Consider the following 17151-nt stretch of genomic DNA (forward strand, 5'->3'; position numbering starts at 1 on the left):
TGGAGCGGTGCATTTAGTACTGTACATATTTACATGAGTGTCCTTTTACAATTCAGGAACATCTTCTGTGTCTTTAAATGCATGTGAAAACTATATTTATCTGAATACCGTTGAAAGCTCTCAATATGTACAGCTTCATGCGTTATCCAACAAAAGCGAAACACTTATTGACAAAGTATATGAGACAGAAAAAGAGGAAAAGAGACAGGAAAAACCCACTAAAAAGAAAGAAAGGAGAGAAGAAGAGTATAAAGCTAGTTTTTTATGCGCTGTGTTTCTCTTGGGTCTCTGGTTGCATTAGCATGCAGCGCGCCACACATCTGAGATCATACACAGAGTAAAACCCAGGACCCTCCGTAATTACATTCCAGCATTCGCCCTGTGCCTTCACTTTCCTCTTCTCTCCAGACACTGCCTCTTCACAGCCATTAGAAAGCAGCTTTACACATAACCAGCTCTCTCCGTAGTAATAACGCTGTCAGTCAAGCAGACACAAAGTTTCCAGCAGCAGTTGAGGCTGAGAGTTTGCTGGTGTTTGTGGCGTAACTGGATTCAGCCTCTGCCTTCACAAGCACTCAAAGCCAATTACAGAAATGGAGGTGACCTTTACGCTCATGGGATGTGATGATAAACATTGTGTTTAAAACTCCTATGTGTACCATCTGGAAAAGTATTATATGATACAAAAGCTATTTATATATAGCCGAGATTAAAATTGTTCATAAACCTGGCAAATTCTGACTTAAAGTTTTTGTTCAAATGTAAATAACATCAGAGAAATATTTTCTTTCCAGACTGATGACTCCTGTACATTGTCTTGTTATCTTTTGGGAGAAGCCCGAGTCATTTCGGGTTCATTTCGGGTTTCATTTTTTAAAAATATTTCCCAACTGATGTTTATTAGAGCAAGGGAATTTTTACAGTATGTCTGATAATATGTTTTCTCCTGGAGAAAGTCTTATTTGTTTTATTTTAGCTAGAATAAAAGCAGTTTAAAAAATGTTAAAACACTATTTTAAGGTCAAATTATTAGATCCTTTAAGCTATATATTTTTTTGATAAACTACAGAACAAACCATCATTATACAATAACTTGCCTAATTACCCTAACCTGCCCAGTAATAACATAATTACAAAATTACATAACATAATTAACCCAGTTAAGCCTTTAAATGTCACTTTAAGCTGTATAGAAGTGTCTTGAAAAATATCTAGTCAAATATAATGTACTGTCATCATGGCAAAGATAAAACAAATCAGTTATTAGAAATATATATATATATATATATATATATATATATATATATATATATATATATATATATATATGTATAGAAATGTGTTTTAAAAATCTGCTCTCCATGAAACAAAAATTGGGGAAAAAAAGCAAACAGGGGTTAATAATTCAGGGGGGCTAATAATTCTGACTTCAACTGTGTGTGTTTGTGTGTGTGTATATGTATATATATATATATATATATATATATATATATGTGTGTGTGTGTGTGTGTGTGTGTGTGTGTGTGTGTGTGTGTGTGTGTGTGTGTGTGTGTGTGTGTATATTCTTTTTTTTTCAAACACATGCGCTATAGGTGAATTGGATAAACAAAATTGGCCTTAGTAAATGAGTGTGTGTGAATGAGTGTATGGGTGTTTCCCAGTACTAGGTTGCAGCTGCAAGGGCATCCGCTGCGTAAAACATACAGGTATGCTGAAATAGTTGGCATTCATTCTGATGTGGTGACCCCTGATAAATAAAGGACTAAGTTGAAGAAAAATGAATGAATGAATATTTTTTTTCATTTATAAAGATCGTATATTCATTCATTTTCTTTTAGGCTTAGTCCCTTTATTAATCTGGGGTCGCCGCAGCGGAATGAACCGCCAACTTATCCAGCACATGTTTTATGCAGTGGATGTGCTTCCAGCTGCAACCCATCTCTGGGGAACATCCAAACTCATATACTATGGACAATTAGGCTACCCAATTGACCTGAACCACATGTCTTTGGACTTTGGGGGAAACCGGAGCACCCAAAGGAAACCCACGCGAACGCAGGGAGAACATGCAAACTCCACACAGAAACGCCAACTGACCCAGTCGAGACCTACTGCGCTACTTCGTTGCCCAAAGGCCATATATTAATAGTTTTAATAACTCATTTCTATTAACTGATTTGTTTTATCTTTGCCATGATCACAGTTAATAATATTTTACTGGATATTTTTCAAGACACTTCTATACAGCTTAAAGTGACATTTAAAGGCTTAACTAGGTTAATTAGGTTAACTAGGCAGGTTAGGGTAATTAGGCAAGTTATTGTATAGTGATGGTTTGTTCTGTAGACTATCGAAAAAAAAATATGGCTTAAAGGGGCTAATAATTTTGACCTTAAAATAGTGTTTTAAAACATTAAAAACTGCTTTTATTCTAGCCAAAATAAAACAAATAAGACTTTCTCCAGGAGAAAAAATATTATCAGACATACTGTGAAAGTTTCCTTTCTCTGTTAAACATCATTTAGGAAATATTTAAAAAAAGAAAAAAAAATCAAAGGGAGGCTAATAATTCTGACTATATATATATATATATATATATATATATATATATATATATATATATATATATATATATATATATATATATATATATATATATATATAAAACTTTAAACATTTTATCCAAATATATCATATAATATGTTTCAAATATAAAAATAAATTTAAAATAAGATGAATATATTTGAGTAGAAAAATCTATGCAATATAAATTCATTTGCATGATTGTAGTATAGATTTTAAGAATCTAATAAGAAAATATTCAGAATATTGTCTTTGAAATTAAGCTATTTTAATATGCAATTTAATAAGCCTCTCAAGGTTTTTTATGTGACTGTAAAAATGCTGGGTTTTACGCAATTACTTCAAGTAAACTTCATTGTTTAAACAAATTTAAGTGGATTAAACAGAAAACAATTAAGTTAACACAAGTAGTAAATAAGTTGATTGAATAAGCAGCAAAAGTATTTTTTTTTTTTTACAAAAGGACATTTAGATTGAGAAAAAAATTAACAGAAGGAAAACACAACAAATTTACTGAATTATACAGAACCAACTTACACCTATTTTAAAAATAAATAAAAGCGTGCTTAAACAAACCCCTATATACTATAAACATACTCCTCTCTGGAGAGCGCAAATTATGGACCCAGAGCTATGCAAGGCTGTATTTCTTCTTTAAAATGAAAGTAACAGTGTGGTATTATTATTATACCAGCTTGTTTCCTTTCGTGATACCAGCTGACTGCTTATCTCCGTGTAGACGGCTTTTCCACTGTTACCAGTTTGCCCAGTGGCTCACCAGGTACGTCAGAGGACTTGAGACGCAGAGAGGAGTTGACCTCGATAGGGTTCAAGTGCGGCAAAGAATGGTTCCAGAAAACAGGTAAGACAAAAAAAAAAGCAAAAAATAAAATAAAGAAGTAAATAACAGGGTAAAAATGTGGTAAGATCTGAAAACATGGTAAAAATCAGGTGGCCGTGAGGGCTTATTTTATTATGGACTGCTTTTGAAAGCACTGGCGGTTGCATTCAGGGAAGTACTGTAGATCGGGTCAAACGGTGATTATCAAAACACTATCCCTTGAGTTTAGGGAAGGGATGGGTGGTGTGTCAGTCAGTCAATTAGTCAGTCAGTCAGTCGACAGCAGCCTCTGGTGGATTTATGCAAGAAGAGCAGGCAAGAATGGCACACGTGAGAGAAATTTGAGATCTCAAAAAGCATACACAGCGGCCTCTGGTGAATTCACAAAAAAAACTCCTGGGAGTTATTTTGCGCTCTCCAGAAATGTATACAGGAGTACGTATCAATAATGAGCCTGGATGATCTTAATCTCATAGAAAGTAGTAATTCTCATCTTTGTATAGAGATTTGACCAGTGATAAATGCAGTTATTATTTCCCCTGTGTGTCTGTACCTAAATCTGTTACGCGTTTATTAAGGAATGACACTTTCTGTTCAGGAAATATAAAGCTTACATTACTGCACACTCATTAAGCACTTGAACAATAGCTGTGTAAACTACCAACAACAACAAAAAGGACTTACCAAACATGCCTTGACCTGGAGAAAGTTTTGTCCACTCTGCAAGAAAGAAGAAAAATGCAGACATTTTTCAGAAGACAAAACTCTGCACGCATGCTGACACGACAGTAGCCCTTACAGCCATTACACATAAAGGGCGTTAATTGATTTTACGCTTTTAACACATTCTAGCAATCAATCTCCACCCAGAGCCTGCTAAATGCTAAAGGCTAATCAATTAAGCTCAGGCCAACTCCTCACGCACTTTAACACTACACTTGACGTGATAATGACTCGGCAAACCTATTAAGTTAACGAAGAGCGAGAGCCAATAGAATAATCAAGAACTGCTGGAGCACATCATCAATTAATACCAGCATTTGGCATCACAAAATCCCTTGAAACACCTCTGCCATCCTGAAGAAACTGAAGATTATTTACTTTGAATCCACAGCCTCGGGCAAGCAACAGTCTGGTTCTTTCAGACAATACTAAATCTCCGGTTTGCTTACTTAAATCAAGCAATGAGGTAACATTTATTCAATATATTGTTCCGCCAAATATTGATGTGAAACACTGATGCGCTTTCCGATCTTTTAGACGCCCCTGAGATTATTATTTTGTTTTTCTGCGTGACATATGCGGTTATTTTGATGAAAATCTCCACAGTTCTGCTTGACGAAAGACATACAATTGTAGCATTTTGTGGTTGCGAGACGTTAATGAGAGAAGCAGCTTCTCTAGGTTCGTCTGAAGAGCAGCTGCGGCTTTGTTCTAAGAATACGCCATGACTCTACAGGGCTTGAAAACAGCTCAGCGCTCACATGTGCTCTGAATAAGACCTTTCATAAGACCCAAAATGAAAATAGACACAATGCTGAACACAATAAATGTTTTGACTTTTTTCACAAAAAAAGATAGATTTTTTCACAAATTACTTATTTAAACTGAGCTGAAACATCACAATTCTAACAACTAACAACTTGGTTGTTTTATGTTTAATGCACTTACATTTGCAAGAACAATTAAGTTATTTTAATCAACTTGTGTTAGGACAACATGAAGGAATTCTGTGGAACCCAGCCCTTGTTTTTACAGTATTGTTAAAGTGCACGCAAAGCGCACTCAAAAAAAATGAACTGCTAATACTTTCACCCCAGTGTTAGAAATTGTGGTCCCACTTTAGGTTAGGTGGCCTTTGCTAATATTAACTTACGTTGAAATTAATCATTTGTTACAATGTTCTCCTTGTGTAAATACATGTTTTTACTTTGTACTTATGATTGATTAAATACCTGCATTTAATTACACCTGTAATTTATTTCTGTAATTACCTTTGTAATTACACTGTTGTCCATCCCTTACACTAGTGTTTCTCAACCACGTTCCTGGAGGACCACTAACACTGCATGTTTTGTCTGTCTGCACTGCAGGTCTTTCAGTCTCTGCTAATGAGTTGAAAACGTGCAGAGCTGCTAGACCTCCAGGAACGTGGTTGAGAAACACTGCCTTACACTGTAAAAAAACGCAGGGTTCCACACAATTCCTACATGTTGAGTTAACGTAATCATTTTTACTAATTTAGGTAGATTAAACATAAATCAATTAAGTCCCCCCCCCCCTCAAAAAAAAAAATCAATTATGAATTGTGTTGTTTTAACTCTAGTTAAATAAGTTTGAACAAGCAGCAAAAGTCAGAGTGTACACCTTAACCCAGCCTTAAACCTACCCAAACAACCAAACCTGTCCCTAACCCTACCCTTAATTACACCAAGTATGCATCCAAAACCGCATACTTCTATACTATATTATGCTAAAATCAGTATGCAAGCTGAGTAGTATGTCCAAATTCATAAAATTCGAAAATCATTATGTGAGAAGCACCCGGATGACTCCCATGCATGCTGCACTATCCCATGATGCTCCGATAGAGAATTTATAAATGGGAGTGAATCGACACAACTCATGCAGGTACGTCACGTGACCATGAGAAAATGGCAGATGTAGTACGTCCGAATTCCATTCATACTTTTCACATTCATACTGTATAAAACGTATTTTCATAATGGCCAAGTAGTACGTTTGAATTCAAATGCAGTACCTACTGAGTGGTAGGCGGTTTCGGACGCAGCCCAGAAATGTTCTGCAATACATACTTTGTATTTTTGGGGGGGTGTGAGTAAATAATAGTTAAGGCCATCTAATATAAAATAAGACCAAAATGGCACTCTGAATTTCAAATTTACTTTGAAATTGTAGCTTGATAAACTATTCAATTCAATTCAGCTTTATTTGTATAGCGCTTTTACAATGTAGATTGTGTCAAAGCAGCTTCACATAAATGGTCATAGTAACTAGAACAGTGTGGTTCAGGTTTTAGTGTTTAAGTTCAAAACAGTTTAGGCAAACAGAGAAATCAGATTCTTTAGCATGAACTGCTTTTCGGATTGTTTTTCAAATGAGGTAAAAAAACAACAACATGCAATTAGATTATTAAAGCAAATAACAATGGTCATACATGTGTGAACGTCTCCATCGCAAAATGTGAAAGACGTCTATAAATAGTAGCTCTTGGATTAATTTCCACAGATCCCCATTCACTCCACTGCAACCCAGTGTGAAATTTCCTGGTTTGAAGCACATCAAGTGAAGAAACTAATCTTCATCAAGTCTCCTCTTAAAATAAACCATGATGAGAGACCATAAAAAACATAATTTCCACCATTTGGTAAACGTATGCAGCTATCCACGGCTCATCTGCAGTATTTTTCAGTCTAATTTTAAACCGTTTCCTCATTTCAGTCACTAGCCCCTTTTTACACATACAGACCTTTCCGGAAAATTACGGGCAATTTTCCGGAAAGGTCAGTATGTGTGAACAGGCCCTTTTTAAAAATTCTGGTAAATTCGTTCCGGCTATTTTCCGGAAAGAGAAGTTGTAACATTACCAGTAATTTGCCGGAATGCTGCGCTGTGTGAGAAGAAAGATTGACGGAAAGAGCACGTTCACGTCTTCTATCTTCCTTCTTAATACAAACTGTGGAAATAATTATCAATAAAATGCTTATGATAAGCCGTTGTTTGTTTACCTTAAAGCTCTAATGCATATGCACATAAAGCAGCCGGTGAGCGCCAGCACACACACATATTATGAACATCTCGACATGTGAAAGTGTTTCTCTAAATGTTTTCATCGAAGTTGTTCACAATACTTCTCCATCCACAGAGTTTGTAATGTTGTCAAATGTTTACAAATACAAGTGCAGCCGTTTAGAGCTCATTTCTGGTTAATAATGTCAGAATTTACCGGTATTTTGGAATGGATGTGTGAACGGTCTTTTCCGGAAAAAATCCGTAACATTTGTGCCTGTGCGAACAGCACTTTTTTTAAATCTACCGGTAAAGACGTTCCGGACATTTTCAGGATATTTACCAGTATCACTGTGTGAAAGGGGCTACAGTTGGAGTAACTGAAGTGTACATCACTCTGGACTGTTTGCCGAGGCTATAAATGAAAGGTAATGTAAATAATGTTTAGTTATTTGCAAAGGCTGATGGTTTCACTTGAGAGGATCTTAATGTATCATTATGAGCCAGAGGTATTCATTTTGTTTTGCTTAAATATGTTTTTTGGACTCTCAAAGTGCTGATACTGTAGCTGTTGACTTGCATTGTATGAATTACCAAGAACCACAGTTTTAGTTAAAGAACTTATTTAATGCACTAGAAAAAGTCATAAACAGCAAATGTTTATTTTTGGGGTGAACTCTCCCTTTAAATTAAAATCAAGTTTTATAGATGTTAGTGTCAGTATCCTAATCTAATCAAGTTTGCAATGAAACAGTGACAAAATTCGCATTAAGAAGATATAAACAGCTTGCAGTTTGTCACTTATGTCTAAATGGTAATTTTTTTTCACATCACTTCATACCTCAGTCTCTTAGCAAATCTTCTGACCAATTAAATGCTCCCCCCCCCCCTTTCAAGGCACTTCTTATTTGCTCTTTATTTTCATTTGATGTGGTTCATCTCAACCTCTCTCACTAACAGAGTTGTGATAAAAACAAATGCTGTTGGTTGTTTTTTTTAAAGGGGGAGGAGCTACTATATGACCCACCCTGTCTTTGGGCCCTGTCATACACCCAGCGCAATAAGGCGCAAGACGTGTTTGGTGCAATTTGTTGCTATTTTCAGACCAGTGCATCCCTAATTTTCACGTTTTGTGTCACCTTGTTTAAATAGCAAATCCATTTGCGCTACTTTGTGGACTCATGGGTGTGCCGGTCTATAAAGTAGGGGAGTTGAAGCACATTTTTGGTTTTACTATTAGTAGTATTATTTATTATATCTACATTTATATTTGTTTAGATTTGTCCATCTGTTGGGTTTTAGAGACGTTTGCATTACCATATAAGGCATAAGACCAGGACATGTGTTTATATATTACTCAGTTTTTTGAGCACACTTTGTTATTATTGTTCATTAATTCGTTTGCTAGAAATTAGCACTGAATTTAGAAATAGTTTTGAAACAAATCTTTGCATTTAACAAACAAAATTAATTATGTAGACTACTGTATGTCTTTAGTGGAGTGCACAGTTTTCTTACTCCACGGAAGTAAAGAAGTAAAATAAAGAGTAAAACTAAAGTAAAGAGAAGGTAAAGAGGCCGAATGGAGGAGGATCCTTCTTTATCCTTGCGCTGCAGATGGTGTGTTTAAGTGTTTGCTCACAAGTGTAGCGTTCAGTTTTTCCATCTTACAAAGTCCACCTTGTAAATAGCAAATGTGCCATGGCATGACACAACTGACTCTTAAAGGGAATGGGAGACGAGTCTCTGATTGGTTAAATGTTATACTCAAAACACACCTATAACTTATTAAGAGAATAAGCACAACCCTGTTAGATCATGCGGTGCGGTGCAAAGTGTATTTTTTCATTCTTAAAAAAGTGGATGCGGACATGTCCTTAAGGCTTTTGCGCCATGCGCTTTAGACTTTGCGCCTAGATCCTTAAAATTGAGCCCATTATGTTTCAGCACATTTTAAAGCACAGCTGTCATTTTATTTCTTGCCACTAGGTGGTTCTTCAAAATACTCTATAAAAAAACCAATGTGGACCATTAGGAGTGAACTGAGGCAAGTGTTCCACATGTATAATGCTGAAAAGTCAAAACAACAATCAATAGCCTTAACCAAATCTTTAAACAAAAGAGTGAGACCCAAACTAGCAGTTTTCCAGCCAGAAGAGTCAGGATATGTGCTGTAAATGTCAGATCTCTGCAGGGTTTGAGCCGTCAGTCACAGCACTGACTCTTCCTGCAAGTGTGTCAACAAAACCAATTAACAAACTTCAGGTGGAGCACACGGAGAAACTAATATTTCCATTACCTCGAAGGAAAAGACAAACAATGATCACTCACTTACTGTTTGAGCAGATTTAGGCCTAATTTGATTAAATAAAATATAATTTTGGCAAGAGTAGCACTTTACATTTACACTTCTATGCTTGAATGTTGCTTAAAGATCAGGGAGATTCAAAGTTTTAATTGAACTAAAAACTTGTATAAGGTCCTTACCTTTAAACGGCTTATACAGATATATATTTCTGACCCTTTCTTAGTAAAAATGCAGATCATCATCTAATAAAGGCATTTCAAATGTTTTTATTTCAAGATAAAATTAAAAAGGCAATCAAATCAGCCTCATTTTACTATGACTGATATTATTATAATATTTATTTATGAATTGCTTTATGAATGTCTGCACCTACCCCAACCCTAATCCCTCTCTCTTGGAGGACACCCAACCCACCTGCGGTGTAATCCCTCCCACTTGAAGATCTCCGCGCTGCAGCGACATCTACTTGCAATTTCCAGCATATCTTTTACACAGGGAATGCCCTTCCAGCTGCAACCCAGTACTGGGAAACATCCATACACACTCTACATGCAATTATACCAAAAAAATTATATATATATATATATATATATATATATATATATATATATATATATATATATATATATATATATATATAACAGTGCTTATCAGTTTTTTTTTTCAAGCAACAAAATTACTTTAATTCTGAGACAAAAGGTAAACGGATAAAGTGCAATCTAGAAGTGTTAATGGTTTTTTTTTTTCATTTCAATGTATTTTAGTATTTATTTCAGTGCATTAAATTAAACTAAATGGAAACACATTTTATTGTTATGTAAATTATGATTTAATTAACAAAAAACTGCACATTTGTTTGTTCATATTTAGTCGAACTTACAGTAACCCTGCTGTCTATCTAACAAACACTAGCACATGACTTTAGGAGTAAATACTGGAGTCTGTGGAAAAGAGGCCTGGAGTATATACAGCAGCACCCCATAGGGGACCAGTGTGTGTTTGTACCATAGACTCTATAATAAGTATTTTGTATCAGCATGTGTCAGTAAACACACAGGATCAAACAGAACCAGTTCATATTGCTTGTGCAATCCAAAATACAAACCAGTTAAACTTGATGATGTAGGTAAAATGCCAAACAACAAAAAGGCGTGCATGCACAGATGGATCACAGCGTTTCCTATCATTAGGCTTGATCTTTTTTCCATGACCTGTGGTTTCAATGCAAACGTGATCAAAACAACAAAAAGTTTAGGAAATAGAGCAAGATCAATTTTACTATTGACTATACAACTTGTGTGGTTTTCATCCATCTTTGTTTTGGTGAAGAAACACACCTGAGTTGATTTCATTTTACTGTCATGAAACTCTCAACCAAGCAGGCCTGACAACTCTGTGTCAACTGACAAAACATGCAGTATTTCATAAAGTAATTTTAGTAAAAAAATACCTGAAAATATGAATAATAAAGATGATAATAATAATAATATTATTATTATTATTAATAATAATAATAATAATAATAATAGTAATAGTAATGCAATATTATTACAATAAATTAATTTAAGAAGAAATAGAAATAAATGATAGAGAAGCAGTTTACACCCAGAAATTGCTAGTAAATTTCCCCATAATCACAACAAATCTCCAAAATATCTAAATAAAAAAAAATTTAAAAAATGAACAGAAAAAAAATAAATAAATAAATAAATAAACTTGATTTTTCTGAATTTAGTGTTTAGTTTTCATTTTCGGCTTTGCTGAATAAACTACTTTAGACTTTACTTTATTTCTTTAAAATTTAGGTCACTTAGAGGTCATTTAGAGATATTCTCTGCATTAAGTAGCTAAAGGCTGTTATTTGTTCAAATCTGCTTAATTTCCACTCAAGAAATAACTTTAGAAATCAATGTTTGGTGGAATAACCCTGATTTTCAATTAAAACATATTAAAACATTTGTTATTCCTGTCATTTCATGAAAAATTGCTTTAAATGACTATTTAATTTGAAAGAAATTTGATTAGACCTTTATAGAATTATTTTATTTGAACCCATATAATACAATACCGTATAATAATATAAAACAATAACCGACTGTGTACAAAAAGTTGTGTACGAATTACAACCTCACTGCTCGAAAACTCAGCATACAGCATATATCTTAGCATACATAAGCATGATACTATTCAACAGCCATACAAAAAAGTAATCAGCTTATGGAAACATACATTAACCAATCAGAATCAAGCTTGGCGCAATGTCACAGTATAAACACTGATTAAAGACATCATGTTTGCTGATAACACCGAATGTACAGCTGCTGTAGCTACATACAAAAAGTTCAATACATCAACAGAATAACTTAAAATCAAAATGAGATAAGATATACATAGAAATATACAAAATAGCATCTAAAAAAGCCTCCAGCAGTCCGTGATTATTAACTACAATAGCACATCAGCAACAGCATGCTTATTTACAGAGCAAATCAGAAAGGAAAGCCTCCGTAATCTGTCCTTGTTTCACTCACGTGTCCCTCACAAATACACAAGAGTGTTTCTTACCCCCCATATGCTCCAAAAGTGAAGCTCCTCTTCCTGTGAGACATGCTTGGTTTTTTCCCCTGTTAACCTCCTTCTGCTCTGTCTGCGTCTGCTTTTGACAGTGGGTACTTGTTTTGTGTCTCTGTCTCAACGTGTCCCTCCTTCTCTTCCCACCCCTCCTCTCTTTCCTCTCTTTCACTACCTGAGACGGCGGAGGATTCGCAGACAGCAGGTGCATGCTTTTCAAATCAGTTCTTTATTTGGAGACTCACACATGGTTCAATGACACATGGATGTTCGAGATAATGAAAAGAAAAGGAAAATTATCAAAATCAGACGCAAGATTTGGTTTAGCTTGAATTGGGGGATTCAATTTTGAGAATTTTGTAGACATTTGTGAGTGCTAGGCTGTAGAGTTGACGTGTGTGGCAAGTCGTGGCAAGTACAAAAAAATATGTCGTAAAAATCTGTATTCAAAGCCCTAAAATAAAACATAACAATAATATAACAATTAAATTCTAACCAAAATTAAACCAAAGAATAAAAGAAGAAGAGACTTTCTCCTAAAAAAAATATATTATCAGACATACTGTGAAAATGTCCTTGCTCTGTTAAACATCATTTGGGAAATATTTGCAAACGATAGGTTAACTAGGCAGATTAGAATAATTAGGCAAGTTATTGTATAATGGTGGTTTGTTCTGTAGACTATCGGAAAAAACACATAGCTTAAAGGGGATAATAATTTTGTCCTTAAAATGGTTTTTGAAAAATTAAAAACTGCTTGTATTCTGGCCGAAAAAAAACAAATAAGACTTTCTCTGGAAGAAAAATATTATCAAATATACTGTGAAAATGTCCTTGCTGTTAAACATCATTTGGGAAACATTTAAAAAAAGAAAGAAAATTCAAAGGGGGCTAATAATTCTGACTTCATACTGTTTATATACGCACACATACCAGTGCCTCCCAAAGCACTGGTGGTACATAGCCATGTATTATCATCATCAAATTAATAAAATAATCAGCAATTAAGAAATAAATGACAGAAAAAGACTAAAAACAGACAATATCTCTAAAGATTATCATAATTGCAAGATCAAGGCAAATGCTTTGATTAACCATTAATAATGGTCAACATGTATTTTGCAACCAGTTTAGACCAGTCAATTTGTCCTCTTTGAGTATATAGTAATGTTATTCAGAGTCATTTACATTTAAAAAAAATATATTTAATGAATTGTTTAATTTTATTTTTCCTCGCTCTCAGTCAGTTGCGAACCCAAGCGAAAGTAAGCTTAAGTTAAAAGGTAATGCAAAAACACCAACGAGCTTTATAAAGTGAAAGCAAAGTAAAATCTATGCGTGGGAAGCACTGCATACATACAGTATTAATATTTAATATTTATTATGAAATATTTTTTAAATAATACATATAAAACAGTTGAAGACAAAATTATTTGCCTTCCTGTGATTTGTTTTCTTTTTCGAATATTTCCCAAATTATGTTTAACAGAGCAAGGAATTTATAAATAATAATAATAATTATTATTATAATTATAATTATAATAATTAGATCTGGTTTATCTATCTAAAAATAGATTGAAAACACGTGTGAATAAAACATTCATAATAATTTATATACATATAGAAGTCAACAGATGAAGTGGATCAAAACCTTTCATTAAAAGTTGTCCTAAAACAACACCCATTCTTGTCTTAGCACATTTTTCACAAACTGTTTATATCCGCATTTAATGTTGACAACTATATTTTCTTGGAATGTTGACATAAGTGTTGGCACTGGGCAGTGTAATATTAAAAGAACAAAATCGTATTGTTTTTCATGTTTAATTTAGGTCATTTAGGGGATTCTCCATCCAAAATCCCCATTCAGATAATTTCATTTATGTTGCGCAGATAATTATAAATAAAATCAGCCACAAGCACTTATTTTTGAACTGAAATATGTCAGAAGCAACATGACAAACTACTGTAAGCAGGCAAGGAAGGAAGAATGCTTAATCTTTGCCATTATATATTTTTTATCAAACATGTTTATACCATTTTGTGCAGATACATCATATTATACATACAAAAATAAGTAACACACCACCGAATAAAAATGACCATATGTAGTAATTACATAATAATTTGTCATAAATAAATAAAAGGTTAAAGTCTAAGTTAAAGGCTAATTTGGCTTAAAAGGAACTCAGAACGGCGCTGTTTGAGGATTTGGAGTGGCTGATATGTTTACATTACATTACGTTAATTTAGCAGATGATTTTGTCCAAAGCAACTCACAAATGAAAAATGATTCAAAAAAAGGAGGTAATAAAAACAAGAAATGCCATTTATACAAAGATAATTTTATAAAGCTAAGTATACAAAGTTAAAAGTTTTTTTTTTTTTAAGTATCTAATATTTTACACCAATTCTTCACCGTCGGCTTCATTAAAATAAATGTAATGATACAGACTTATACTAATCCTTGCACTATCAAGATCCTCATAGCAAGGTCAACGTATACTTAAACCATTATCATTCAGTGTAACTAATACATTTGTGCAGTTTTTGCATACTTAAATGTCTCTAAATTACATTTTTAACCCAGTGTTTTAGTATTTATGCATTCATTAATAAACTAGATATGGTAATGCGTTACTGGTCATTTAACAAACTAAAGTTGTTTGTTTTCCTTTGCTTACCAAAACCAAGAAGTACGTTCATATTAGCCCAGTCATGTCCACATTATTTTTGAAAATCACACAGTATTTAACTGTAATATGATCTGCATTTTACAGTAGGACAGTTTTAAAGTTGCACTGTTAAATTTACTGTATATTTTACAGTAAATATATACAATCATTTATTCATTAATTCATTTATTCATTTTCCTATGGCTTAGTCTCTGATTTAGCAGAGGTCGCCACGGTGGAATGAACCACCAACTATCCCAGCATATGTTTTACGCAGCGGATGCCCTTCCAGCTGCAACCCAGTGCTGGGAAACCACTATACACTCTCACATTCACAAGCACTCATACGCTATGGCCAATTTAGTTTACCAATTCACCTATGCCACATGTCTTTGGACTGTGGGGGAAACCAAAGCACCCAGAGGAATCCTACGCCAACACAGGGAGAACATGCAAACTCCACACAGAAACGCCAACTGACTCAGCCGGGTCTCGAACCAGTGACCTTCTTGCTGTGAGGCGACTCTGCTAACCGATAAGCCACCGTGCCACATTAAGATATACAAAACTGTAAATAGAGCAAGATAATGTGTGCTGTAAATATAAATACAGTACTCTTGCTGATTATCAGTAAATTACTGTAGATTCTACATGAAATTGTTTATGTTGTTACCATCACATCTTCACATCACATTTTTAATTCAATCCACTTTGCATCATGTCTAACAGCACCCTTCAGTTATGACTGAAGTTACTGTGTGTACAAACTAAATTAAAAAAGCAGAGAAAACCTCTATTTTTATGGTCATATTAGACGTACAAACAAAATGTGTATGTACAAACAGAAATTTATTCATTAATTTTCCTTTGGCTTAGTCCCTTATCAATCAGGGGTCACCATAGCGGAATGACGAAATGAATCGCCAACTATGCTGGTATATGTTTTACACAGTGGGTGCCCTTCCAGCCGCAACCCAGTACTCGGAAACACCCAAACACTCTTTCACTTACACATACAGTACACTACAACCAATTTTGTTTAATCAATTCAACTATAGCGCATGTTTTTGGACTGGGGGAAACTGGAGCACTCTGAGGAAACCCACACCAACACAGGGAGAACATGTAAACTCCAAACAGGGACTCAAACCAGCAACCTTCTTGCTGTGAGGCAGCAATGCTAACCACTGAGCCGTCGTGCTGCCTAAAGATATACAAATAGAGCAAGATAAATAGTGCTGTAAATGTAAATACAGTACTCTTGCTGATTTATAGTAAGTTACTGACGAACTGCTGCCAGTAGGTTACGGTAGATTTTTCAGGAAATGTTTAACAGTGTTGTTAAAAGCATCTTCACATAATTTCCCCCCGAAAATTCTGTCCACTTTGCATCATGCCTAACAGCACTCTTCAATTGTGACTATAAACAAACTTCATTAAAAAGCAGACCTCTATTTTTATGGTCATATAAAACTTTATGTACGAACAGAAATAAAAACTACAAATTGAAATGGTCTGCATGATGCTCAACAATGAGTATGAGCCTCTAACATAATAAATAAACTCCTACGGGTGCAAATATAATGATTTTTGGTCAGCATGAAGTATATTACATTCAATTCATTCACACCAAGCATCCTAAAACTTTTCCAATTAGAACTTAATCAAGAACCGGCTGCACTTTGACACTTTAAAAAAACATTTTCTCAGGCAAGCCTTTCATAGACAAACACAGATAACCTTTGGTAACCTCGGGCTTAAATAAATGGATGTTTACTGTATGGAAACATTGGCAACAGCACAATTCTCATCTCATATGAGCTGATGGAGAGCTCAGTGTAAGTAAACATTTGCTCTCCCGCTTCTCTTCCTCTCAATCAGTTGTTGACATTAGTTGTTAAACAGTGATTTTAATATTTTATGTAATTTAATAGTAGTATGGCTGTTAGTACGGTAACAACCCATTACTCTTTTATAGCTCATTAAACTTTTATCCCAGTTATGTTTTACTGAAGTCTGAAATCCTACTCATAATACTCCTTAGGAAAACTGGAAAAAACAGTTAAGCTGTTGTAAGTATGAAGTATTACATTTAGGTAGTGAACAGAGTCACAAAAAGACAATAGAGATCTGAAAGCTTTTGCAGACACAACCCTAAAATGACTCTAAAACAATCTAAAGTGACTCACGGGGACATTTAAAATCAATTCAATAAAAGAGATTACTTTATAGTTTGCGAATCTGTTACTGTCCTGATCTGACAGGCGGGCAGCGTCTGTTCTCAATGGTGCAGGACATTTCATAATCGCTTTGAAATGTCATGTCATGAGGTTGAACTGTCTGAGACCAAACCATATGGCCATTTTTCCCTTCACAGTTAATGCTATAGAGGACCATTCATTTATTATAGGCAAATCATTACA

General features: G+C 34.5%; 1 protein-coding gene across 25 annotated transcripts in view; it reads right to left on the reverse strand.

Annotated features, from left to right (window-relative positions):
• rap1gapb (RAP1 GTPase activating protein b) overlaps positions 1-17151 on the reverse strand; it is a 184867-nt gene that overhangs the window by 76032 nt on the left and 91684 nt on the right. For 18 of the 25 annotated variants that reach the window (XR_015494079.1, XM_087257945.1, XM_087257947.1 and 15 more), the window contains one exon: positions 4109-4144. Coding sequence is in view for 6 of the 25 variants with exons in the window: in XM_087257919.1 (XP_087114045.1) it covers positions 4109-4144; positions 12048-12091 (80 nt within the window). In the remaining 19 variants the exon portion in view is untranslated. Of the gene's footprint in view, positions 1-4108; positions 4145-12047; positions 12137-17151 lie in introns of those variants that run through there. The other 7 variants (XR_015494073.1, XM_087257919.1, XM_087257934.1 and 4 more) reach the window with 1 other exon arrangement.

This window comes from Danio rerio, chromosome 6 (genome assembly GCF_052040795.2).
Source record: "Danio rerio strain M-AB ecotype USA chromosome 6, GRCz13ab, whole genome shotgun sequence".
In the NCBI taxonomy this organism is placed as follows: Eukaryota; Metazoa; Chordata; class Actinopteri; order Cypriniformes; family Danionidae; genus Danio; species Danio rerio.